Source organism: Apteryx mantelli, chromosome 24, assembly GCF_036417845.1.
Source record: "Apteryx mantelli isolate bAptMan1 chromosome 24, bAptMan1.hap1, whole genome shotgun sequence".
Lineage (NCBI taxonomy): Eukaryota > Metazoa > Chordata > Aves > Apterygiformes > Apterygidae > Apteryx > Apteryx mantelli.
In genome coordinates, this window is record NC_090001.1 from 7,543,623 (window position 1) to 7,568,676 (window position 25,054).

Below are 25,054 nucleotides of genomic sequence, written 5' to 3' on the forward strand. Positions count from 1 at the left end.
GCCTCAGTCTACAAGGAATAACCTGCCTTGAAAAGCTCTTGACAAAGAGATAGGAAAGGATAGAAAGAAACACCATGAAGGAGCTGGCTAAAGAGACAATAGGTCTACGGAAGGATGAGGCAAGCTTTACACCCCCTGAAGCTGAGAGCAGCACCTAGAGAGAGGAGAGGTCTCTAAAGGAATAAAGAGAAAGGGGAGGAGGGAAACTGGAGCACAAGGGGAAGTGCCTGTGTCCACATAGTCCGATGCAAAGAGGACATGTGGAGACATGTGAAAGATGCGTGAGATTATATACACAGCATACCAGACAGAACAGTGGTAATGAAAGTTCAGGGGGAGACCAGTAGTTCTTCTCCTGAGATTCATACCCTTCCTGGAAATTTCTATTATGTCATCATGGGAAAAAAATGACATTTTATTAAAATTCTTCAATCATCTCAGCTGATGAAAAGGTGCTCATATTTGTTTTTAAAAGTTGAAAATAGTTCTTCATGTATTGAGGCAGAGCTCAGGCACCTAACCATAAGCATGCAGTGGCACTTGGAGAGGCCTCAGTGTCTCCGAGGTACCTGCTTGGTCCTGGAAGCTCTCAGAGAGGACCTGCGGGAGACTGGAGCCCCTCGGAGCTGCAGAGGGATGCTGGGCAGAGGGGACCAAAGCACCTACTGTGGCACCAGACCTCTTGACCATGGCACTCCAGCTTCTTCTATGTTTCACATAACTCCCCAATCCAGTGAAATAAGGGTGGAGGGGGGACCTGAGCTCTGCCTGCCAAAGGGCTCTCTCCTTGGGCATCTCTGCTGCAACCCGCACACCGCACACTGCCCTGGGCCCTGAAAGAAGACATCCAGGGGCTGACATCCAGGAGGAGGCCACAGAGAAGAGTTTTGACAAGGTGGGACTTTTTTCTCTGACATAGCAAGGAAATGGTCTTCTCCTGACGGAGCACTTGAAGATGCTCTTGCAAGTGGCAGTGCCTCAGTCGTTACCTTTTGAAATGGGCAAATAAGGAGGAATTCTAAAGACAAAGTATTTCTTCAGAAAATGATTGGCTCCTTGAAACAACTTCTCCCAGAGGCACATACTACAGTGAGTGACATTTCAAGGGCTCAGAGCTTATTTTTTGTGCTGAAAATGAAGCAAGTCACAACATTGCTTTTGGACCCTGAGAATCATTGCCTGATGCTCAAGCACTTTCCTGTAAGTCGGCAAGAAATACTTAAAGGGTCACAGTTCAGAATCAGCTTGCAAAGTTGGAGTTGTTTTATGCAAATAACTCTGCAAGCCCCCTCGGTATTATGGTCCTCACCTTTCCACAGGCTCCTCTCTTCCCTAAGGGAGCCCCTTCTAACCTGGCAGTTCAGGTGTCCATCTCAGATGAGCACATTTTGCAATGTGTCACTAGGTTGGTTGAGGCCTGCAGTTCCTGAAATTCTTGCTAGCATCTCCAGCCAGGACCCCCAGGTTCAGCTGATCACATATAAGCAACCTCACCATCAGCATCCAAGCCATGGGCCTGCTGCCAGTCTATCAGGTGCTCGGGCAGGAGTGACCTCACATGCACATGCCCCAACCATGTCAACATTCTCCCATGAAAAAAATAATGGAAAATTTCAGGAATGAATCTCAGGAGAAGAAATATTGATCTGCCCCGGCCTTGCATTAGCACTGCTCTGCCTATTATGCTGTGGACGTAATCTCACTAATCTTTCACATATTTTCACCTGTCCTGATTGAAGCGATCATTTCTAAAGTCCCCTTTGCATCAGACTCTCTGGACATAGGCACTCTCCATAGTCTTCCTCCTCCCCTTGCTCTTTATCCATAAGGCACCTCTCAACTCTCCAGTTGCTGCTCTGAGCCTCAGGCAGTCTGAAACTTGCCTCATCTTTTGCGGAGTCTGATTGTCTCCTTAGACAACTCCTTAGTTGTGTTTCTATCTATCTGTCCCTATCTATTGGTCAAAAACATTTCAAGGAAGGTTATTCCTTGTGGAAAGTGACCCTCACTGGAGGCAGCTTGCACTTAACATACAGTAGAGGAGTGTATTTGACTTTTTATTAATCTGTATCATCTTTTGTTTGTTTGCAATTAAGAAAAATCCTCCTGTGTGTGCAAGGTGTTCTCAAAGGCAAGCAGATGGGAATTGGTGCATAGGAGCTGTAACATTCAGCTACAGACTCCAGTGGAAAAAGGTTAGGTTTTAACAGTAGTGAGGTAGGTCCCCAGTGGCTGATGAGGGAAATGGCAGGGCTGGGGAGATGAGGAGCAAGGTTGTCCATACATGACTTATATCAGAAATACTGCCTTTCCCACATGTCCAATACTTCATTAGGAGACCTTCTGGATCAGTATGAATTGGAGAATGTGGGTATCACTTATTCTATAGGTTAAGAATAATAAAAAACTTTAAAATCCTTTCTTTTTCAGGTGCTCATTGAAATCTTCCTCTTGTAAAGACACTCCTGAAACCTCTCCAATTAGCCACACAAGAACCAAAGAACTGAAGAAAATGAGGGGGGGTGACATGGCTCCTTAGGGCTTTGGGCATTTTAATGACCCCTCAGGTGTATTTGGTGCTGAGTCCATGAACGTCAGATTCTGAGAGGAGATTGAACAAAGCTCTCAAGAAGTTAAAGCCAGATGCAAACACCAAGTTTTCTGGGAGTGTTAAAGGGTCCCCCTGAGGGCCATTACTCACAGAGCCTCCCCAGGGGCTGATCAAAGCAGAAAGCTGGAGGCCCTGATTGCAGGTAGGCAAAGGCAATGTGCAGGTGGCTCTGATGCCAAGTCACCCTTGATGTGTTTGATCAAGCAGCTCAGCCAAGCCCCACAGGCAACCCCTGGGTAGGGTGAACCTTTCCCTCACGCTTTGCTCAGGGCTCTTTCTGGGGCAGTGTGAGGGTGTCAGGTGTGCAACACCGGGTGCAGGACATCAATATGGCACCTCTTGGGCTCCGCAGGGACAAGGAGGCAGCAAGGTCACTGTTTGCTTCAATGAAACAGCATCTTCTCCTAGGCCTTGGTGGCAGAGACAACAGCCATAGCTAAGGGGACAAAGACCTCAGTTCTGTTGGGTCCTTTCAGCCTTGGCAGCGCCTTCAGCCATCTCGACCCCAGGCTGTCCTACACTGTCCCATGCCTGCGCCTATTTCCCTGCAGCCTGTAGACACCCAACCTGCTTCCCCACCTTGCTCTTTCCCCAGGATCTCCCCACCTCCACTGATGTTTCTCTGTCCTCACTTGCTTTTACCTTGAAACACAAAGCCAAGGGCTGATCACAGACTCCCTCTGGGTGACCTGTTGCACCACAGCACTCCCCTTCAAGGGACATTCCCTTTTCCTGAAGTCCAGCCTGAACCTCTCTAGCTGCTGTTTGTGCCTCTTTCCCCTTCTCATGCTGTTTCCCACTACCAAGAAAGGCTCTGCCATCTCTGAAACCACCTTTCAAGCAGTCACAGGCTACTGCTGTACTGCCCTTTGTCTCCACTTCAGCAGGACAAAGAAGCCCAGGTCCCTCAACCTCTCCTCGTGGTCGTGGTTATTCCCCACCAGGTGCAGGACTAGACACTTCAGCAGGTATCTGTTGCCTGAATCACCCAAGTTTCTCAAGGGCCTTCTGGACTGAAGCTCTTCTCTTTCAAAAAGAGGAAAGCAGTGCCAATGGGGAAGGGGTATGAAGGGGTGGGCTGATTGCACTGGAAGGGAGCAGGATGGTAAAAGAGGCAAAAGGGGACAAAGAAAAAAGAAAGGAAATTAAAAGTGAAGCAAAGGATTGATCAGGGCTGTGCTGGGCATTCCTGCCAAGAAGCCCTGCACCTGAATAATTCTGCGTGGAGCAGGACAAGTAAGCTGACCTACTTCCACAGCCCATTCCTCCTGCCAGCCCATGTCCCTCCGAATAGCAGCTCTCAAGCATATGGCTGGTCCCCTCCACCTCCAGTCTGGGGTCATCTACAAGCATGATGAGCATTGTCTCCTCCATGTCACTAAGCAAGATGGTAAACAGGACAGGCTCCTGAAGAGGTCAGTGGTGCTCCGCTTCTCTCTGGCCTCTAGCAAGAGTCCTACCCATTCACCACTGCCCTCTGAGCCTCATCATCCAAGCAGCTTTCTACCCATCTGGTTGTCTACCCCTCTAGACTGCAACGTTCTAACTTGCATGCAAGAATATTGTTGCAGACAGTGTCAAACACCTTGCTAAAGTCTAGGGAAAAATCTTCTCTTCTGCATCCACAAATAAACTTCTTCATTCATAGAAGGCAATCAGGATGATGAGGCACAATTTACCCTGGGTAAATCCATGCTGACCATTCCCTATCAATCACCTTCGTCTCCGTCATGTGCCCAGAAATGTGATGCAAGAGGATTCACTCCATGACACACTCCTCACCAAAGTGAGGCTGAACTGCCTGCAGCTCCCGGGTTGTCCTGTTGGCCTTTTTTGAAGATGGATGTAACATTTGCCCTTCTCCAGTCATTGGGACCTCTCCCCATCTCCACAACCTTTCAAAGATGATAGCGAGTGGCCTTGTAGTGACAGCAGCGAGCTCTCACAGCATCCTCGTCTGCAGCCCATCCAACCCCACTGACTTGTATAGTTTGAGTTCTCACAAGTAATGCCTCACTAACCCTCATCCACTCTTGCTTGCTTTTCTCCTCAGGAGTCGTGACTCAAGGCACAACAGCGGGGAGACCTTGTTTGTGAAAACTGAAGCTAACCACACATTGATTTCTTCAGACCTATCTGCATCTGCTGTTACTAGAGTCCCTGCCCCATTCAGCAGTCAGTCCACCTTCTCCTTTTTATTCTTACGGCAGCAGTAGTAGCTCATCTTCATGCCCTTGACATCCACCACAAGTGTTAATACTAGGGGTGCTTTGGCTTCCCTAACACCATGCCTATGTCACTGGACAATATTTCTAAATTCCTCCTTCGCAGCTTCTCCCTCCTTCCCCTTCCCATGCGTTGCCTTATTGCCCTGGAGCTCAGGCACGAGTTCCCTGTTTAGTCAAGGTAGTCCTCTGACATGCCGCCTAGTTTTACTGAGCAGTGCTATGAACCATTCCTGTGCTTGGCGGGTGCTGTCCTTGAAGGCCTCCTGCTTTTCCGGAGCTCCTGGCCCTTTAGAGATGTCTCCCATGGCACTCCCCACCAGTCCCTTGGAGAGGCCCAAGTCTGCTCCTCTGAAGTCCACGGTTTGTACTCTGCTACAGTTCTTCCTCACTCCCTTCAGGATCTGGCACTCCACTTTTTCATGGTCACCTTAGGCAAGGCGGACACTGACTATCCCATGCCTGATCAGTTCCTCCTTGCTTGTAATTTCCACATCCAGGAAAGCATCACCCTTCTGGGCCCATCATGCAGCTGTGCTAAGAAGTTGTCCCTGACACCCTCCAGAAACCTCCTGGACTCTTTAAGCACTCTGCTGTTTGGCCGTCCAGTGAATGTCAAGGAGAACAAGGTCTCCTGATAAGAACCAGAGCCTGTGATGCACAGACTTCCTCAGGTTGCTTAAGGGAGCCTGTGTCCACTTCCTCACCCTGATCAGGTGGTCACTATGTCACCCTTCCTCCCATGCTCTCCCACAAGCTCTCACTCAACCCCGACCACCCCATGGAAGAGCTCCATACATCTGAGCTGGCCCTCCACACAAAGGCCATCCTCCCTCCTCATCTTCCCTCACACTCTTTCCTGAAGATCTTGTAGCCTGCTTTTACAGCCCTCCAGTCGCGTGAGTGATCCCACCACATCTCAGCAATCCCAGCAATGCTGTAGTGCTGTGACAGCTTGTGCATCTCCATCTGCTCCTGTCTGTGCCCCAGGCTGCGTGCACTTGTGTATAGTTGGGCTTCAGAGCCTCAGCTGAGACACAGAGCACAGACTGGTTGTGGTGAAACCTGTTGCCAAGAGCAAAGGACATCATGTGGGCAATGGCTCCACTTCCGAGCAGAGGCAAGCTGGCATAGCTAGCAGGAGGCAATGGAATGGTGAAATGAGGTTCCAACAGAGCTGGGCTGTGCAGCAATGGCAGGAGAGGAGTTTGCTGCCTGAGCTGACTTGTAGCACTGTGGGGCCTGTGACAAAGGTGAACCAGTCTTCAGGAAGGACAAGGTGCCACTGAAGAGTGGAGACCTTGGTGTGATGGGCCTCCCATCTATGCAGGACGGTTGGATGCAGACGTGATGGACTTTGCCTAAAGGTAGTGGTGGGATTCATTTATTTGGGCACAGGTAGGAAACCTGAGGTGCCCTCGGGCACTTGCCCAGCAACCACTCCAAAAGGGCATGGTTTTCCTGTAGGTCCCACGCTGTACCTGCTAGAGACATGTGGTTGTGCTGGACACCCCAAGCATCGGACATGGCCCTGCAGGCCTATTGTCATGGCATTAAATCATGTGTGTGCACTGAATTACATTAGCTGTTTGCAATGTAGAGATCTGCATGATTACTTTAGTCTGCCTCAGTGAACATCTCCCAGGAGGAGGGAGTACAAAGGAGAAATGAAGTCCTACTTTCAGCTGGGCCACTGTTCCCAAGTGGGGCCAGGCTCCTGGGACGGAGGGAGCTCATGGCAACCTGGCAGCACTGCTGAGAGACAGCTCTGTACAGGAGCAGCTCCTCTGCAAAGAGCAGCAGGGCTCCAGGTACTGCCTGCTCTTGCTGACATAAGATGAAACAAGACAGAGAGATGTGAAAGGCAGTGTGGAGTGGGAGGACAGAGGAGAGGAGAGATCCTTCTGGGAGAAATCTTCACAGCCCTTGACACGGTGAGTCTCTGCCTGTAGAGCAATACTACCGTGGTTCTTGGAGAGGTCTTCTAAACCAATCTCATCTCATGACTGATAGTTTTTCTATCTGTCGGAGGGACAGGACATGCTGCTACCTTCTCCCAGGGACACTGCAGGCGTGTCAAGCCAGGGAGTGCACCCAGGACTGCACCGGCACCATAATTCAGAGCAGTATCCCTCTGCCCCAGGGTGCCATGTGCCTGGGGCAGTGACTCTGCTGCCTGCAAGGCTCAGCACTCAGCCTGCCTGGGGAGTTCCTCACGGTGCAGCAGGGAGAAGCTCTGGGTAGGAGGATCGACCCCCAGCAGGGCAGGTTCATTCTCTTGTTGAGAGGGTGCTGCATGGGTCAGGGCTGCTCACAGTTCTAGCTCCTGCAAAGGGCATATTTGAGGGGTCTTTTCAAGAGCAAGGTGAAAAAACGACTATTTGAAAGGGAAGGAGCTTTCCTTCTGGCGTCTGCAGTTTCAGTTTCCGTATTTTGGCAGGGAGAAAAGAGGAAAGAGTTTTCTGGTTTGGCAAGGGACTGCGACTCTTCAGCCTTCACTCTCAGAGTCAGTAGGTTTGTGAGAAACCTCAGCAAAACCCTTCAGCCCCACCTCACCTTACAGACAGCACCAGCATCACCTTTACGGCCTCCTCGGGCTTTATCTGACCTGCTCCTTAGGACCTACATGCACAGAGATGCCCTTGCCCAGTGCCCTGAGCAAGGAGGTTTCTGTCGGGCAGAACTGAACACCCACAGGGTGGGATGGGGTCTGTGCGCACTGACTGGGAAAAGTCATTGGGGCAGAGAATGAGCTCCCAGCAGGGACAGCTCCAGGCAGCAGAGATGGGCAGGGAATGAGAGCAACAAACAGAATCATCATGGGAGGGTGGATTTGGGCAAGTCATGGTCAGTCCCTCTGACGCAGACACCTTCTTCCTCTGAGCAAGCCCCCCACATCTCCTCTCCCATCCAACAGAGCCTCTGCCCTGACAGCAATGGAGTCTGGGGCATGAGTCACCTCCTCTGCAGCCAGACCTCCAGCAGAGGAGAGGGGCGTCTCTCTTGCCACGGGCCCATTTCGTGCTGCCCAACAAAGGGGCTGAGAGCAACTGCCCTGCAATGTTGCTGTCTTTGAGGTAGCATGTCCAGCTGAGAAAGATGAAAGCTTTCCTGAGTGCCCATCTGTCTCTGTCTCCTTGCCTCCCTTGGCAGCAGGATCATGGTGTTGCTCCTTGTTTGCCCTCCTGTCCGTGCTGCTCCTGCTCTTCTCTCGGGCTCCCTGGGGTTGGGGGGGGTTCAGCTGCAGTTCAGAAACTGACACTGCAAGTTGTGCAATAGTGGGGTCTGCATGGGAGTGAGGTTGACCCAGCCCCCTTCCAACTCATGGGGCTCCAGGAAATGCAGTCCGTGGGGCTGGGAAAAGAGCAGACTTTCCCTTAAGGACAGACCATCTTTAGGACATTTGACTGTTTCCCTGTGGCGTCCTGCCAGGCTGAGAGCTGCCCTTCAGAAGGGCACAGCTCTCTCATAGCATCTCTGTGATGTCTGGGAGACCCCTGAAGAAGCTGCAGAGATGTGAACAGTATGGAAATGGTGGTGGGACTCTGTATAGGGGCAGCTGAAAAGAGCCCTGTGTGTCCTTGGCTAGAAGGGGAGTGTGGAGACCTCCCTCTGGTGCTCTGAGAAAGGGAGAGAACGTTGGACATCTGCACCTTGAAACTGGACTCCTCTGCTCTCAGCAGGGGCTTGTTTCTTTGTAAGGCAGCATATGAGTGTGACCATCCTCCAGCTCAAAGAGGTGGGAACACAGGACAGCTGGGATCAAGGCTAACAGACTAGCTGTCCTCACTCTGCACCAAGTGAGAGTGAATCCTTTCCTCTCAGGACTCAGGAGAAATGCCAAAGATTTTTACCTTTGAGGAACGTTCCCCAGGGGTAACAAGGACATCGAAAAGAAAAAAGGCAATATAAAAAAATCCCTAACACTCTGTTCCTCGAAACCTCCTTCTTTAGAACTGGTGGTGAAGATGCCGAAAAGGCCTTCCACATGACAAGTGGACTTCACCTGGCAGAAGTTCTGTATGTCAGAGCTAGTCAACTCCATTCCCTCCTTCCCACCACTGTACAGCAGGATGGACTCCTCTGGAGCCCATGGGCAGAGGTCCCTGGTCCTCACAGCACACTCAGGCAGTGCAAAGTGGAGCTGAAGGAAGGGAGCTGCACACAGATCCTCTCAGCAAAGAGAGATGCAATATGGGGCATTGTAAGAGAACTGGAACATTTTGGGGGTTTTTTTGCTTGAAAAGTGTCTCCTAACTTCTCAAAGTCTTTTCCTCCTTGCACAGTACCACATGCCCTGGGTGAGCAAATGTCCAACAGCAGCTCCTTCAATGAATTCCTCCTCCTGGTGCTCACGGACACACAGGAGCTGCAGCTCTTGCACTTCTCGCTGTTTCTGAGCATCTACCTGGCTGCCCTCCTGGGCAATACCCTCATCATCACAGTCGTAGCCTGCGACCACCAACTCCACACCCCCATGTACTTCTTCCTCCTCAACCTCTCCCTCCTCGACCTTGGCACCATCTCCACCACTGTCCCCAAATCCATGGCCAATTCCCTGAGCAACACCAGGGCCATTTCCTACTGGGGATGTGCTGCCCAGGTCTTTTTTCTTATCTTTTTCATTTTGGCTGAGTATTCTCTTCTCACTGTCATGGCCTATGACCGCTACGTGGCCATCTGCAAACCCCTGCACTATGGGACCGTCATGAGCAGCAGAGCTTGTGTCAAAATGGCAGCAGCTGCCTGGAGCACTGGTTTTCTCTATGCTCTCCTGCACACTGCTAACACATTTCCAGTAAGATTCTGCCAAGGCAATGTTGTGGAGCAGTTCTTCTGTGAAATGGCCCAGATCTTCAAGCTCTCCTGCTCAGACACCTACCTCAGGGAACTTGGGGTGCTTGTGGTTAGTGTTTGTTTATCTTTTGGATGTTTCATCTTCGTTGTGCTGTCCTACGTGCAGATCTTCACAGTTGTGCTAAGGGTCCTCTCCGAGCAGGGCCAGCACAAAGCCTTGTCCATGTGCTTCCCTCACCTGACCGTGGTCTCCACGTTTATCAGCACTGCAGTGTTTGCCTACCTGAAGCCCCCTTCCATCTCGTCCCCAGCTCTTGATCTGCTGCTGGCCATTTTGTACTCGGTGGTGCCTCCAACAGTGAACCCCCTCATCTACAGCATGAGGAACAGGGAGCTCAGGGATGCACTGAAGAAACTGCTTCAACTGGTATTAGTGCAGCAGCAATGAGCTGCCCATCCCTCTTCACAAGTGGTTTCTAAGTACCTCAGACAACTCTTGTGCTTTGGGCATTCTCGCTGTGATCATCACGTTTGTGCAGAAGTGTTGGAATTCATCCCACTTGCTTACAGGCACGAAGCCAGTCTGTCTGACCCAGAAGTCTTCTGTAAATGTGTCTATCACTGTGTCAGAGCTGGCCTCTCTCTAATAAAAGGGGATTTCCTCAGGGCACTGCTTGAAGGTTGGGCTCTCCTTCGAAAGCTGGAGCCAAGAATGTGCTCAAGGACTTTCTCCCTGAAAGGGCCTGTTGCTTTTCTGGGGATCTGCATTCAGCTCTCACTTGTGGGTGCCCAGTGCTCCTGGAGATGGTAAGTGGTCAAGCAGTATCTGCCATATGACAAGGCTGGACACTGATGCCTGTCCTTCTCGAAGGGTGTATGGATCCATCAGGAGAGCATAGGGCATCTCCAAGGGCACCATGTGCCTCAGGGTGGGCAGTGAATGGAGCTTCACAAAATCCAGTGGATTCATCCAAAGATAAAGGGCTAAACGCATGAATGTCCAGCCTAGTGAGAGCTCTACAATGCCACGAGAGGTGTTGGGGACCGAGGAGGCCCAGGGAAGGGAGCCTGGGGAGTGGTCCACGTCATCTTCAATGAAAAGCCATGGGCTTTCTGTAGTGACAGACCTGAACACAGCCTGAGCCATTTGACATGCCCTGCAATTGCTCAGAGCATCGTCCAGGCCCACAGAGGCCTCAGCAGGGGGTTGGGGTCCATTCCAGCTTGGAGGCTGATGGGGCAGCTGACACACACACCCCCACACCTCTCCCCCCCCACCCCGAGCTGTTGTGCCTGCACGGGGGGGCCGTGGCTGTGGTGTGAGTGCCCAGAGCTCTGCAGCACCCTGTTGTGGGCACTGCTGCGGGGCCACTGCCAGCCTGGGCTGCTCTGCTGGGTGGGCTGGGGAGAGGGCAGGGGAGGTGGGGCGAGCCGGGGAGGACTGGGCTGGGCTGGGCTGGTAAGGGCGCAAGAGAAGGAAATGCCAATGTTAGCTCAGCTGTATGAACAGGCAGGGTGAGGACACACACTGGTGGGTTTGTGGTGCAGAGCCAGGGCTTGTGTCTGACCATTTGCTGATGATACAAACCTGGGAGGAGTAGCTCATACCCCAGAAGGCTGTGCTGCCATTCAGAAGGACCAGGACAGGCTGGAGAGGTGGGCGGAGAGGAACCTCATGAAGTCCAACAAAGGCAAGTGCAGGGTCGTGCACCTAGGGAGGAATAACCCCATGCACGAGTACAGGCTGGGGGTGACCTGCTGGAAAGCAGCTCTGTGGAGAAAGACCTGGGAGTGCTGGTGGACAAGTTGAGCCAGCAATGTGCCCTTGTGGCCAAGAAGGCCAATGGTATCCTGAGGTGCATCAGGAAGAGTATTGCCAGCAGGTCGACGGAGGGGGTCTTCCCCCTCTCGTCAGCCCTGCTGAGGCCTCAGCTGCAGTACTGTGTCCAGTTCTGGGCTCCCCAGTACAAGAGGGATGTGGCACTACTGGAGCAAGTCCAGCAAAGGGCTAGAAAGATAATGAGTGGACTGGAGCATCTCTCCTATGAAGAAAGACTGAGAGAGCTCGGCCTCCTTAGCCTGGAGAAGAGAAGGCTGAGAGGGGATCTTATCAATGTATTCAAATATCTGAAGGGAGGGTGTCAACAGGATGGGGCCAGACTCTTTTCAGTGGTGCCCAGAGACAGGACGCGAGGCAACGGGCACAAACTGAAACACAGACAGTTCCATCTGAACATGAGAAAAAACTTGTTTACTGTGAGGGTGACCGAGCACTGGCACAGGTTGCCCAGAGAGGTTGTGGAGTCTCCTTCTCAGGAGATATGCAAAAGCCGCCTGGACACGATCCTGTATAATGTGGTCTAGGTGATCCTGCTTGAGCAGGCAGGCTAAACTAGATGATCTCCAGAGGTCCCTTCCAACCTCAACCATTCTGTGATTCTGTGATTCTGTGATTCTGTGATTCTGTGACTGAGGCACAAGAGACCTCACAATCACAAGCAGCAGCCACATGACCAGCATTGGGCTATCAGGCACTGAGGCACAAGTGACCTCACAAGCCCAAAAGCACCAATGTGCTTGATGCTGTCTCAGCAGGTACTGAAGCAAAAGTCACCTCACAAGTACAAAAAGGAGCAATGGGGCTGCTGGTGGACAAGCAGATCCTGAGGCCAAAGGACTCCACAAACACAAACATCAGCAAAATGCATCGAGCTGGACTGTCAGGTGCTGAGGCTGAAGTGACCTCACAGGAAGCCATGAAGCCGTATATCTGCTCCTGGCCTGTTAGTGACTGAGGCACAATTGACCTAAACAAGCACAAACAGCAGCAATGGGCCTGCTCCCCGTTTCTGAGGCACTGAGACACAAGGCACCTCACCATCAGCACCAAAGCTATGGGCATGCTGTTGGCCTACCAGCTTCAGAGGCACAACTCACCTCACAAGCACAAATGGCATCAACGTGCCTGCTGCTGCACTATCTTTGACTGAGTCACAAGGGATCTGAAAAGTGCAAACCTTCGCAGAGGAGAAGCTCACCTGGGCCACTCGCATGACCCTTGATTATGCTGTTATCACTCCGTACAGAACAGTCTTCTGCAAACAGCTTTCATCTCCTGGCAAGACTCTCTCCAGGCCATGCGACAGCTCCACTCTGTCACCCTGGGCACAAATCACAAAAGGGAACAATTGGTCTTGCTTTTCCTTTAGGACCATCAAGTCCGAGCTGGGAGCCTTTACAATGGAGCACCTACACAATGAGAGCAGGATGCCACTTCCACTCCTAGTGCCCAGGTGCAGAGATCAGCTGAGGGAGCAGCTGCACTGGAAAGCGTTTCTGACACCATCAGATCAACTCAGCACTGCGCCAGGCATCAACCTGACACCAGACCTCTGCTCTGCCACCTAGTCTACAAACACACTGTCTCTGCCCCACAGAGCTGGCTGGTCTGCTACATACAACAAGGTGCCAGCAAGAAGAGATGGATGCAGGACACTCGCCACTTGCACACTCCCCAGCCACTGCTCTGCTCACTGCCTTCCCTTGGCTCCTCAGCCCAGACACACAGGCAAGCTCTTGTGGAAACACCACAAGGTGGCCAAGGTACTCTAGGCTCACAAGGCCTCTGCAAATGAGCAGCACAAGATCAGGCAGGCACAGAGGTGGCTCCTTGAGCGATGCTGCTCTTTTCAGAGGGAAGGATCCTGCTTTCTCTGGGCACAGGACGCTGCTGCTTTCCACCCCCATCCCCTCAGGAACCTCCAGCTAGGCTTGGGGGGATGGGCATTTGCTTTAGTAATACAAAAGTTACAGATACAATGGAGAAACAGCTGAGAGTCCTGAAGGCCTCCTGAGCCCAAAGGAACCTCCTTCCTTCCCTTTAGTTACTTGCACAAGGAGTCCTGGGTGAAGGGAAAAAGTGTGCAGAGGCTTTGAAATGAGGCCCAAGCAATGAGACAGCCCCAGACTGCAGGTCTGCTCAAATGCCAGCTGTCCTGGCTGCGCAGGCTCTGCAGCAGCAGTCCGGGCTCCACAGCTGGGCCCACAGAGCACTGAGGGCTGGGTGCCACGGGCAACCTGGCCCTGGGCACATCTTCAGCCCTCGCAGAGCCAGGAGCCCAGGAGCTCTGAGACTTCCTCAGGTCAAGCTACGGATGCTTTGGGGCACTCACAGAAAGGCACCCAAGAGATGCTGGCATTTATTATAAGGGTCTTGCACTCATCCTATATGGCACCGCAACCATCTAGGAAAAGGAGGGGGCACAAGAGCATTTGCTGAGGGGGCTGGCAGTAACAGCAGTTGTGGGAGGAGGAATTTGCAGCACAGCAGAGGTACCAGGAGGTGAACCCTCACCCCAAGTCACCCGTGGAAGCTAGGTACATTTATGGAAGCCTTCGCATCCGTACGAAGCCTCATCTCATCCACTTGCAGCTGCTTTCACAGAGGGCTCACGATGTTATCAAAGATCTTCACAGGTGTCCTGCCTAGTTAATAGATGGGAATAGGGTCTTCCAGAGTGGGACATTTCCATGTGTCCTAGATGACCATCCTCTGATGAGACAAATTGCAATGCTGGAATGGGTCTCTCTCCATTCTTTAGAAAAGGCCCCTAGGTGATTCTTTCAGTCTACTTCAGTGACCATGTCCCAGGAGGAGGAAGCACAAGGGACAGAGAAATTCACGCCTTCAGCTGGACCACTGTTGCTGAGCAGAGGCAGGCTCCTGGGACGGAGAGAGCTCCTGGCAGCGTGGCAGCACTGCTGGGAGACAATTCTTTGCAGGAGCAGCTCCCCTGTCAAGAGCAGCAGGGCTCTGGGCACTGCCTGCTGTTGCTGACATCCATGAGAGAAGGCAGAGAGAAGTGAAAGGGAGTGTGGAGTGGGAGGCCAGAGGAGAGCTCCTTGTGGGAGGAATCTTCACAGCCCTTTGCACGGTAAGCCTCTGGCTGCAGGGCAATGCTACTGCTGTTGCTGGAGGGGTCTTCTAAACCCAGCCCATAACGGAGAGTTTTCTTGAGGATTGCTCTCCTGGCTTCTCCAGAGTGCAGGAGGGGATTCCCTGCCTCACCATGCCAGGGACAGGGTGTCCCGCTACCTTCTGCCAGGGAGAGCTGCATGAGTGTGCAGCCGGGGTGTGCCACAGCTCTAGCCAGGGCTGTCATTCAGAGCAGTGTTCCTGCACCCCAGGGTGCTGTGTGCCCCAGGCAGTGAGTCTGCTGCCTGCAAGGGTCAGCACTCAGCCTGCCCAGAAAACTCCCCACAGCGCTGCGGGGAGAAGCTCTGGGTGGGAGGAGAGAGCCCGTCAGGGCAGGTTGAGTGTGCTGTGGAGACGGTGGTGCGTGGGTGAGGGCTGCTCACAGCTTCAGCTCACCCTGAGGACATTTCTGGAGGGCACTTTTCAAAAGGAAGGTCAAGGCAGGGGCTACTTGAAAGGGAAGGAGCTTTCCTTCTAGGCTGTGTGCTTTGAGTTCCCTAATGTGGGGAGGGGGAAAGCAGGAAAGAGTTTTGTGCTTTGGGAAGGAACTGAGACTCTCAACCCTTCCCTCTCAGAGATCACTAGGTCTGTGAGAAAGCTCAGCAAACCCCTTCAACCCCTCCTCAGCCTACAGACAGCACCAGCATCACCTTTATGGCCTTGTCAGGGATTTTCTGACCTGCTCCTCAGGACCTTTGAGCACAGCAATGCCTCTGCCCAGCGCCCTGTCCCGGTAGGTTTCTGTCAGGCAGAACTGAGCATGCAGAGGGTGGGATGGGGTCTGTGAGCACCGTCAGGGAAAAGACATTGGGATAGAGAAGGATCTGCCAGCAGGGAGAGCTCCAGGCAGCGAGATGGGGAGGGAATGAGAGGGAACTGCAAACAGAATCGCCATGGGAGGAAGGATTTGGGCAAGTGATGGTCAGTCCCTCTGATGCAGACACCTTCCTCTGAGCCAGTCCTCTGTGTCTCTGCTCCCACCCAGCAGTTCGTCTGCCCTGACAGCCATGGATTGCAGGCCATGAGCCACCTCTTCTGCAGCCAGACCTGCAGCAGAGAAAAGGGGCATCTTTCCTGCCACCGGCCACATCCCTTGACTCTGTAGAAAGTCATGGTGAGCCCTTTTTTCCTCTTGGGGTGCACAAATGCTCATCCTCAGAGCAGCTGAAATGACAAAGATTTCTACAGCATTTTAAAGCATTCTGTGCAACAGCTGTGGTCAGTCACACCCTACCTTATCCCCTGAGCTTCATGGGCACATCACCTTTGCCCACCTCGCCCGAGACTTCTTCTGTTGTAGGGGTTTATTGGTTGGTCCAAGTGCTATATTCCTCTCTCCTCTGGTAAACAGAAAATATTCCCACTGGGTCACCGGACTGAGTGTCCTTAGCTCAGCTCATTGAGCCCAACCCCCTCCTATCCCCACCAAAGAACTGGAAATGGTTGTCACCTTCCTCCATTTACACCCCCCAGCAGAGCACCACTGACTCCTCTGGAAATCGTTAGCAGAGGCCCCTGCTCTGCATGGCACACTCAGGCAGCACAAAGCGGAGCTCGAGCCGGGGAGCTGAATGAAGGTAAAGGAGAGAGGAAAAGTGGGAGGTTCTGTGAGAAAGGCAAAGGGTTTGTCTCGCAGAAGACTGCTTTAATTTGTCCCTGTCATTTCCTCCTTGGACAGGCCCCCATGCCCAGCGTCAGCAAATGTCCAACAGCAGCTCCCTCAATGAGTTCCTCCTCCTGGCATTTGCAGATACGCGGCAGCTGCAGCTCTTGCACTTCTGGCTCTTCCTGGGCATCTACCTGGCTGCCCTCCTGGGCAATGGCCTCATCATCACAGCCGTAGCCTGCAACCACCGCCTCCACACCCCCATGTACTTCTTCCTCCTCAACCTCTCCCTCCTTGACCTTGGCACCATCTCCACCACTGTCCCCAAATCCATGGCCAATTCCCTGAGCAACACCAAGGCCATTTCCTACTGGGAATGTGCTGCACAGGTGTTTTATTTTTACTTTCTCGTCTCAACTGAGTATTGTGTTCTCACTGTCATGGCCTATGACCGCTACGTGGCCATCTGCAAACCCCTGCACTATGGGACCACCATGAGCAGCAGAGCTTGTGTCAAAATGGCAGCAGCTGCCTGGGCCAGTGGTTTTCTCCATGGTCTCCTGCATACTGCTAACACATTTTCCATACCACTGTGCCAAGGCAATGTTGTGGAGCAGTTCTTCTGTGAAATTCCCCACATCCTCAAGCTCTCCTGCTCAGACGCCTACCTCAGAGAACTTGGGCTTGTTGTGGTTAGTGCCTGTTTAGCCTTTGGGTGTTTTGTTTTCATTCTGCTGTCCTACGTGCAGATCTTCACAGTTGTGCTGAGGATCCCCTCTGAGCAGGGCCGGCACAAAACCTTCTCCATGTGCCTCCCTCACCTGGCTGTGGTCTCCCTGTTTATCAGCACTGCAATGTTTGCCTACCTGAAGCCCCTCTCCCTCTCCTCCCCAGCTCTGGATCTGGTGGTGGCTGTTCTCTATGCAGTGGTGCCTCCAGCAGTGAACCCCCTCATCTACAGCATGAGGAACAAGGAGCTCAAGGATGCCCTGAAGAAACTGGTTCAACCGGTACTACTTCAGCAGCAATAAGCTGCCCATCTCTCCTCACAAGGACTTTCCAATTTACCTGGGCAACTCTTGTGCTTTGGGCATTCTGTCTGTGATAATTCCGTTTGTAAATGCTTGAATTCGTCCCACTTCTCCAGCAGCACAAACCCTGTCTGTCTGACCTGGAAGCCTTCCATACATCTGTGTAGCACTGTGTCCGGGCTGGCCTCCCAGACAGCATCCCTGTAATAAAAGGGGATTTCCTGAGGACAGTGCCTGAAGGCCTGAAGTGCCTGAAGTGTTTGGGCAGGAGGGCTGGAGTCAGCTGTAGCTTGTGGGTGCCCAGTGTCCCTGGAGCAGGTGAGTGGTCAAGTGGTGTCTGCTGGGGACTGTCTGCCATATTACAGGGCTGGTGAGAGATGTCTGTGCTTCTGGAAGGGAATATGGAGTCACCCTGAGAGCACAGGGGATCTCCTGGGACAGCATGTGCCTGGGATGGGCAGTGAGTGGAGACTCCCAAAACCAAGTGGAGTCGCCCAAAGGTAAAGGGCTAAATGGAAGAATGCACTGAATGAGAGCTCAGAAATCTCAGGAGAAGCAGTGGGGACCCAGCAGGCACAGGGAAGGGAGTGTCCCTCCCCACCCTCAGCCTGGGCTGCTTTGCTGGGCAGGCTGGGGAGAGGGCAGGGGAGGTGGGGAGAGCTGGGGAGGGGCTGAGATGGGCTGGAAAGGGCCTGGGAGAGGCAAAACGCCAGCAGGCAGCTCCTGTGTGTGAACAGCAGTGTGGGAGCACCCACCAGTGTGCTTGCAGGCAAATGCAGGTCTCCTGGGAAAGGCACCAGGACATGGAGGGTGCAGAAGAGAAGAGCCCAGGGTGATCCCTGTGTTGCATGGACACACTGGGGAAGCTGCCCCACGGCCATCGTCCTGGACCAGCCCCTCACATGGCCCCTTCCCACTGCTGGCTGCTCACCTCAGCTGTGGGGTGGTGCATGGCCAGCTCCATCCTCCTGCAGGTCTCCATATCCCGATGGAGGGGAAAAGGCCAGCCTTGCATGGTCACTCTTCTGCACCAGACCCCAGCAGATCTGGGAGCACGGCTGTCTGCTAACAGCTGTGGGGGGCCCAGCCCAGACTGGGCAGGGGCCAGGTGCTTGGATCCCGCAGACTCGGGGATCATTTCATAATCATTGAATAATACTCCAGCCCTTTCCATGTGCGAGGTCTCTGGTTCCATCTCCAGCTGAGTTCTGGCTTTCCTCACTCCATCCCTGTGTGCACGGACAAGGTCTCAATGCTTCCCCTGGGCAGCCCGTCACCCTTCCACCCTCTGTGCCCTCCATCCTGGCACCCTGAGCATGGGTGCTGCTGCCAGGGCAGAGGTGCAAGATCACCTGGGGCATCTCCTCAGGGAGATCCCTGGGGAAAGGCTGAGCCCAGCCCTGGCCTTATGCCCAGCCCCAATGAGGCAGAGGGGATCTGCCCTCTCCCAAGTCACCCTGGTGGTGCACTGGACAGCTGATGTCTTTGAGGCCAGCCAGGCTCCAGGTTCAGGCTGGATGCCAGCTCGAGGGCAGGAGTGCCAGGATTTTCATGGGCTTCCAGTGGTGAAGGCAAGTGGGCACAAGTGCAAGTGCGAAGGCTGGGGGTGGAAAAGGCAGTGTGGGGCTGGTGAAGGTCCTCCCTCTGCTCCCCATGGGGAGGAGAGTCCCCAGGCAATGCTGAGCTCCGCTTTGGCCAACGGGAGGGGAGCACAGGGCAGGGTGGAAGAATCAGATGGAGCCTCTCAGGATGCATGAAGGAGTTTTCCAAAGGCCAGCGCTGAGCCAGGACCTTTGCATCTTATCCCTGATGCTGCCCCAGCCAGGCTTGCTCTGCCCTGCCCGAGGAGCTCTCATCCCTGTGCCAGCCATGCTGGAGCAGAGGCTGAGGAGCTGGAGGTGCCTCAGGCCAAGCTGCGCCAGCCCCGGGGAGCTGGCCCCAAGGACATGGCAGGCCAAGCCCTTCCTCGCGTATCCCATGCTGATGGGAGGGCAGCACAGGGACAGGGGAACAGCCTGTTCCTGCCTGGCAGCCCTGCAGAACCTTTTGCAAGGGAGGCAAAGGTGACAGCCGCTGTGCTGCAGCAGCACCGGCTGCACCCCCTCCATGAGGCCCCTGCTGCATTCCTGCCCGCCTCTGCCCCTGACCAGCCTGCAGCACCATCCCTCCCAGCCCCTGGCCCCTCTCCTGGCACCGTGGGGACCAGCTCTGCAGGCAGGAGATCCCTGGCCTTCCCCACCTCTCCTCATGTCGGGGATCCAGCCCCAGCCAGGCAGCAGGACACCGGCTCAGAGGCAGAGGAGATGAGGGAGCATGGGGCTGGACAAGGGCACTTATTGCTCCCGACAACATCCTCTTGTAGCAGGAACCCAGATGCAAATGCTGCTTAAACACTTGAGCCGGGATACAGAAACACTTCCTCTCGTAACTATGCATCATCAAATCAGACCCCAAGTGGCTGCCCTCACTTTTTCATTCAGCTAAGAGTCTGTGTGCAGTGTTACGTGGGTAGGGGCTGAAATCTGAAGCCCTCCTTACACCTCTGAATTGGCTTTCAGGCAAGAGTTGCTGTGGGGATATACTGTCACCTTTTGTACCTACAACCTTCTCTGGGATCTGCTCAGATCCCAGCTTCCCCTGCCAAGGCTTTCTTGCCTGTAGTGAGGGGGCAGGTCTGAGGCAGAGATGGGGAGTCAGGTCAGCAGGATGGGGACAGAGTCAGGTCAGCACCTGAGAGGTGCATGGCCAGGCACAGGCATGTCCACAGCGTAACTCAGGCAAGGCCCCAGGACAAGGGGAGCAGCTCTCCAGCAAAGGGGAGGAGGCCCCACAATGACGCCAGTCACTCTCTGTCTCCCCTGCTGTATACACGCTACAGAGCACAGCAGGCCAGTGTTCAACTGAGGAAAAGAAGCCCTGAAGAAAGAAAGTCCTGCTACCTTTAGCAGATATGTCTCAAGGAGAGCTGCAGCCCCCATGCAAAGGCTGCAGTGAGGAAATGTGGGCTGTGGTATTTGGGGGGGGGAGGGTGGTCCTGAGGAGCAGAGGGTCTGGCCCCACAGGCTGCATCCAGACTGCCCTGCTGCATCCACACCCTCCACTCCCACTCCACTGTGAAAGAGAGAGCAGGGTATGGGGAAGGGACCAGGCCACAGTGACACCTGGCTGCCACCCTCGCAGAAGAGAGGTGTGAGATCACACCCTGGCTGTGGCCAGGGAAGCTGAGATCTCCTAATGGACAAGGGACCCATCATCTCACCCCGCTTGTACTCACCAGAGCTCCCTTGGTGTCAGTGCCAAGAAAGACACTGCAAAGGGAAACTGCTAATTGCACTGGGGGAATAAGAAGAGAAGCAGAAAGACCTGGGCAGCACATCCCCAGCAGGAGATGTCCCTGGTGTCCCACAGGGAATTAGCCATGGATTTGGAGACAGTGGCGGAGATGGTGCCAAGGTCGAGGAGGGAGAGGTTGAGGAGGAAGAAGTACATGGGGGTGTGGAGGTGGTGGTCACAGGCTACGGCTGTGATGATGAGGCCATTGCCCAGGAGGGCAGCCAGGTAGATGCCCTGGAAGAGCCAGAAGTGCAAGAGCTGCAGCTCCTGAATTTCTGTGAATGCCCAGAGGACAAACTTGTTGAGGGAATTGCTATTGGATATTTGCTCCCTCCCGGCTGAGGGAGCTCTCTGAGAAAGAGGAGTCATTAATAAGTTAGGACAGACTTCTCTGCAGAAAATTTTCTCATAACCTCCCCCAAATGAACACACATTACCTCTCGCCATCTCAACACAACTGTCATTGAGCTCCATGGCTGGAGCTCTGGTCTGTGCTGCCTGAGGTTGCTGTGAGGAGCAGGGGCCTCTGCCCGTGGTCTCCAGAGGAGTCAGCCCTGACCTACAGCACTGCATACATGGGAGCAGGCGTGACTCAACTTCTATATTCACCTTTTGAATCAGATTTAATCCACTGCTCATGTAGAAGGGCTTTCAGCATCTTCACTCCCACTTCTAAACAATGGGAGTTCATTAAGAGTTTTAAGGATATTTTCCTTTCCTTTCCTTTCCTTTCCTTTCCTTTCCTTTCCTTTCCTTTCCTTTCCTTTCCTTTCCTTTCCTTTCCTTTCCTTTCCTTTCCTTTTTCCTTTCCTTTCCTTTCCTTTTTCCTTTCCTTTCCTTTCCTTTCCTTTCCTTTCCTTTCCTTTCCTTTCCTTTCCTTTCCTTTCCTTTCCTTTCCTTTCCTTTCCTTTCCTTTCCTTTCCCCTTCTCACACCCGAGGAGGCTTCTTGGAGACAGAAATCCTCAGCACTGCTACTGCACTCAGAGTGACCAGCTGTGGTTCCTGAGAGGCAAAAGGATTCACTATAGCTTTAGTGCAGAGTGAGGAGAGCTGGTCTGACAATCCGTCTTCTTCCCAGCTGCCCTATGCTCACACCGCAGAGGTGGAGGACAATTGCACTCATGTTACCCTAAAAAGAAACTGCACCACAGAGGAATCCAGTTACAAAGCGCAGAGCAACCAACCCAGCACCCTTTCCCTGAGCATCTGAGGGACATCTCAGCACTCCCCTTCTAACCAGGAGCACCTTGGACTCATTCCAGTTGCCCACATGCAGCCTGCCAGCAGCATTTCCGTGGCCTCAGTATCTAGGAGGTTCTCCATTTGGCACCCAGATAACACCAGTATGCAATGGGGGATCTGTGCCCTTCTGGAGGGCAGAGTGCAGCCCAGCTGGACACCCCAAGGAAATAGTGGAATGTCCTAAGATGGGGTGTCCTGAAGAGAGATCTGGCTCATTCCCAGCCCCCAACACTGCATTGCCCACAGCCCCACACATTAGAGGGGTGCTTGGGCACCTCAGTGTCAAGGAGACGTCTGCATGGCAGGACCCACAGGGTGAGTGTCTGAAGTACATCGGAAACCCCCCTGCCCAGAGAGTCCAAGGGCAAGGACAAGGGCAGCATGGACAGGTGGGTACCGGAGAGCAATACCATGATATTTCTGCTGAGGGAGGGAAGCAGAGGGAGCTGTGCCATAGCTGCGGCTCTGCAGCCCAAATATCTGCAAATGTCTTCAGCCTGGGGCACAGGCAGGAGCAGGTGGAGATGCAGAAGCTTTCACAATGCTGCCACATGGCTGGAATGACAGAAATGTGGTGGAATTGCTCACACCACTGGAGGGCTGTGATGGCAGGCTACAAGCTCTTCAGGAGAGATTGTCGTGGAAGATGAGGTGGGAGGATGCCCTTAGTGTGAAGGGGCAGCTCAGACGTATGGAGGTCTTGCCTGGGATGGAGCAGGGGCTGGGTGAGAGCCTGTGGTTGAGCATGACTTTCAGAACACTCAGTTAGGCTGAGGAGGTGGAGGCATCTCCTTGAATCAATGTGAGGAAGCCTGTGGATCACAGGGCCTGCTTCTTATGCAGGGAATTTCATCCCCCTGTCACAGCAGAGTGCAAGCAGTGCAGGAGGTTTCTGGAGGGTGTCAGGACATTGAGAGGGCTGACCACTACGACAACAAGGCTCTTCTTTGAAAGGTTGTGGAGATCGGGGGAGGTGCCAATGACGAGAAAAAGGAAGATGTTGTGCCCATCTGCCAAAAAGGCCACAAGGACAACCCGGGGAGCTGCAGGCCATTCTGCCTCACTTGACCGTGGAGTGTGTCATGGAGCAATTCACCTTGGATCACCTTTCTGGGCACATGGAGGAGAAGAAGGTGACTCGGAACAGTCCACATAGATTAAGTGAAGGGAAATCGTTCCTGACCAACCTGATTGCCTTCTGTGATAAAAGACCTGTCTTGTGGGGGAGCGGAGAGTAGTGGAGGTCCCTTACCATGATTTTAAGCAAGGTGTTTGACACTGTCTCCCACAATATTCTTGTATACAAGAAAGGCGTTGTGATAGGCTGGGTAGACGACCAGATGGCTAACAAGCTGGTTGGATGATCGAGCTCAGAGGGTTTTTAGGAAGGGGTCATTCTTTCCCTGGAAGCTGCTGACAAGTGGAGTATGCAGGGGTCTATACTGCCACCTGACCTAACAGGTTCATCAGTGACCTGGAGGAGGCAACTCTCATCACATTTGAGATGACACCTAATGGGGCAGAGTAGTCACATGCTTGAGGGCTGCCATTCAGAGGGACCTCAGCAGGGAGGAGGAATGGGCTATCAGGATCTTTGTGAAATTCAAGCAGGACAAATGCTGGGTCCTGCACATCCGATAGACCAACACCCTGAAGCGATACAGGCTGGGGAGTCCCTGGCTGGGCAGCAGCTCAGCAGAAAAGCACCTGGGAGACTTTATGGGCAGGGAGCTGAATGAGAGCCAGCAGTGTTCCTTGGCAGCCACAGAGGCCACAGCATCCTGGCCTGCATGAAGCAGAACAAAGCCAGGAGATGGAGGGAAGTGATTATCCCTCTCTACTCTGCCTCATTAGAGCTCATCTACATGCTGCATCCATTTGGGGGCCCTGTAGAAGAGCACTACAGATCACTCTGAGTGATTTCAGTGGCAGGCCCCCAAGGTGATTGGGGACTGAAGCACTTGCCCTGCGAGGAGAGGCTGAGGGAATGAGTTTGTTCAGCCTGCAGAAGGAAAGGCTTTTGGAGTGACTCGGAGCAGCTTCCCAACTCAAGGCTGCCACCCATAGTGAACCAGTTTTTACAGGGATTCATGGCAGGAGAAAGAGAGAATGAATCAAGATTTAATTATGAAGGACTGTTTGTCCAGAATGGGCCTTCCTCACTGTCTACAACACCAGTTCACTACAAGACGACTCCCAATGAGTGTGATGCATGCAGAAAGTCATGGCATGAGGGTGATTGCACTCTAACAGGCCTAAGGTCCTTTGCAGATCCAGTAAAATCCAGAAGGATTGGGAGGGCCTTCAACATCCTAGGCACACATTTGTAAGGTCAGCTTTGTGACTGTGGGAGGCTGAGGGAGCTGGACTGGTTCAGCGTGGACGAAAGGAGGCTTTGGGCAGACCGAATAACAGCCTGCCCATCCCTACCAGGAGATCATCAAGAAGATGGAGCCAGGCTCTTCACTGTTGTGCACCATGGGAGGATGAGGCCCAGTGGGTATGAGCTGAAAGAAGAGAGGTTCAGGCTGGGGATAAGGGCCAACGTTTTACCCATGCAAACAGTGAAGCACTGGGGCGGGTTGCCGAGAGGGTTTGTGCCATCTCCATCCTCAGAGGTTTTCAAGACCTAAATGACTGAAGGCCTCCTCACCCTGGTTGGAGCTGATAGCTGAGCCTGCTGTGAGAAGGAGGTAGGGCTAGAGACAACCTGAGGTCCCTTCCAGCCTGAAGCATTTGGCATTTCCTTCCACCCCGGGTCTTCTCCTGTTGACCTTAGGCAAAACATTCCGCTTACTGTCTTGTCCTGCTCTGGTCAGAGTAGTTCAGATTCAGGGCTGCTTGGCAGGTACCCCCACATAGCCCCGGGTTTTCATTTGCTTCACCTTTTATTGCATTTCACCCTCTTTTCCACCTTGCAAGCTCTTCTCCTTTACCACCCTGATCTCCTCCCATGCAATCAGACCACCTCTCTTTACCCTGTCCCCATTGACCCTGCTTTTGCTGCCTTTGTACCTTCCTTTGCCTTCTCCGAGATGGTTGCCATGCTCATTTCCACCATTGCCACCACTTCCTTTAAAATACTACTCCCTTTATTATCTGTGGTGTCCTGCAGGTCGTCATGCTGTTATCCTGTGAGAGGCCTGGCAAGATGGGAAGAGGCATCTGCACGCACACATTCAGAGCTGACAGAAAGGAGCTTGAGTGGAGAGGGAGCTGGAGAAGCTTGGAGA

General features: G+C 53.2%; 1 protein-coding gene across 1 annotated transcript; it reads left to right on the forward strand.

Moving 5' to 3' along the window:
• Window positions 1-16,468: 16,468 nt before the first annotated feature.
• On the forward strand, window positions 16,469-17,209 carry LOC136994162 (olfactory receptor 14J1-like; the record flags this gene model as incomplete). The annotated part of the gene is made up of 1 exon (XM_067310408.1): window positions 16,469-17,209. A coding segment is annotated over one exon (741 nt), but the record flags the coding sequence as incomplete, so codon positions are not given.
• Between the last annotated feature and the right edge of the window lie 7,845 nt (window positions 17,210-25,054).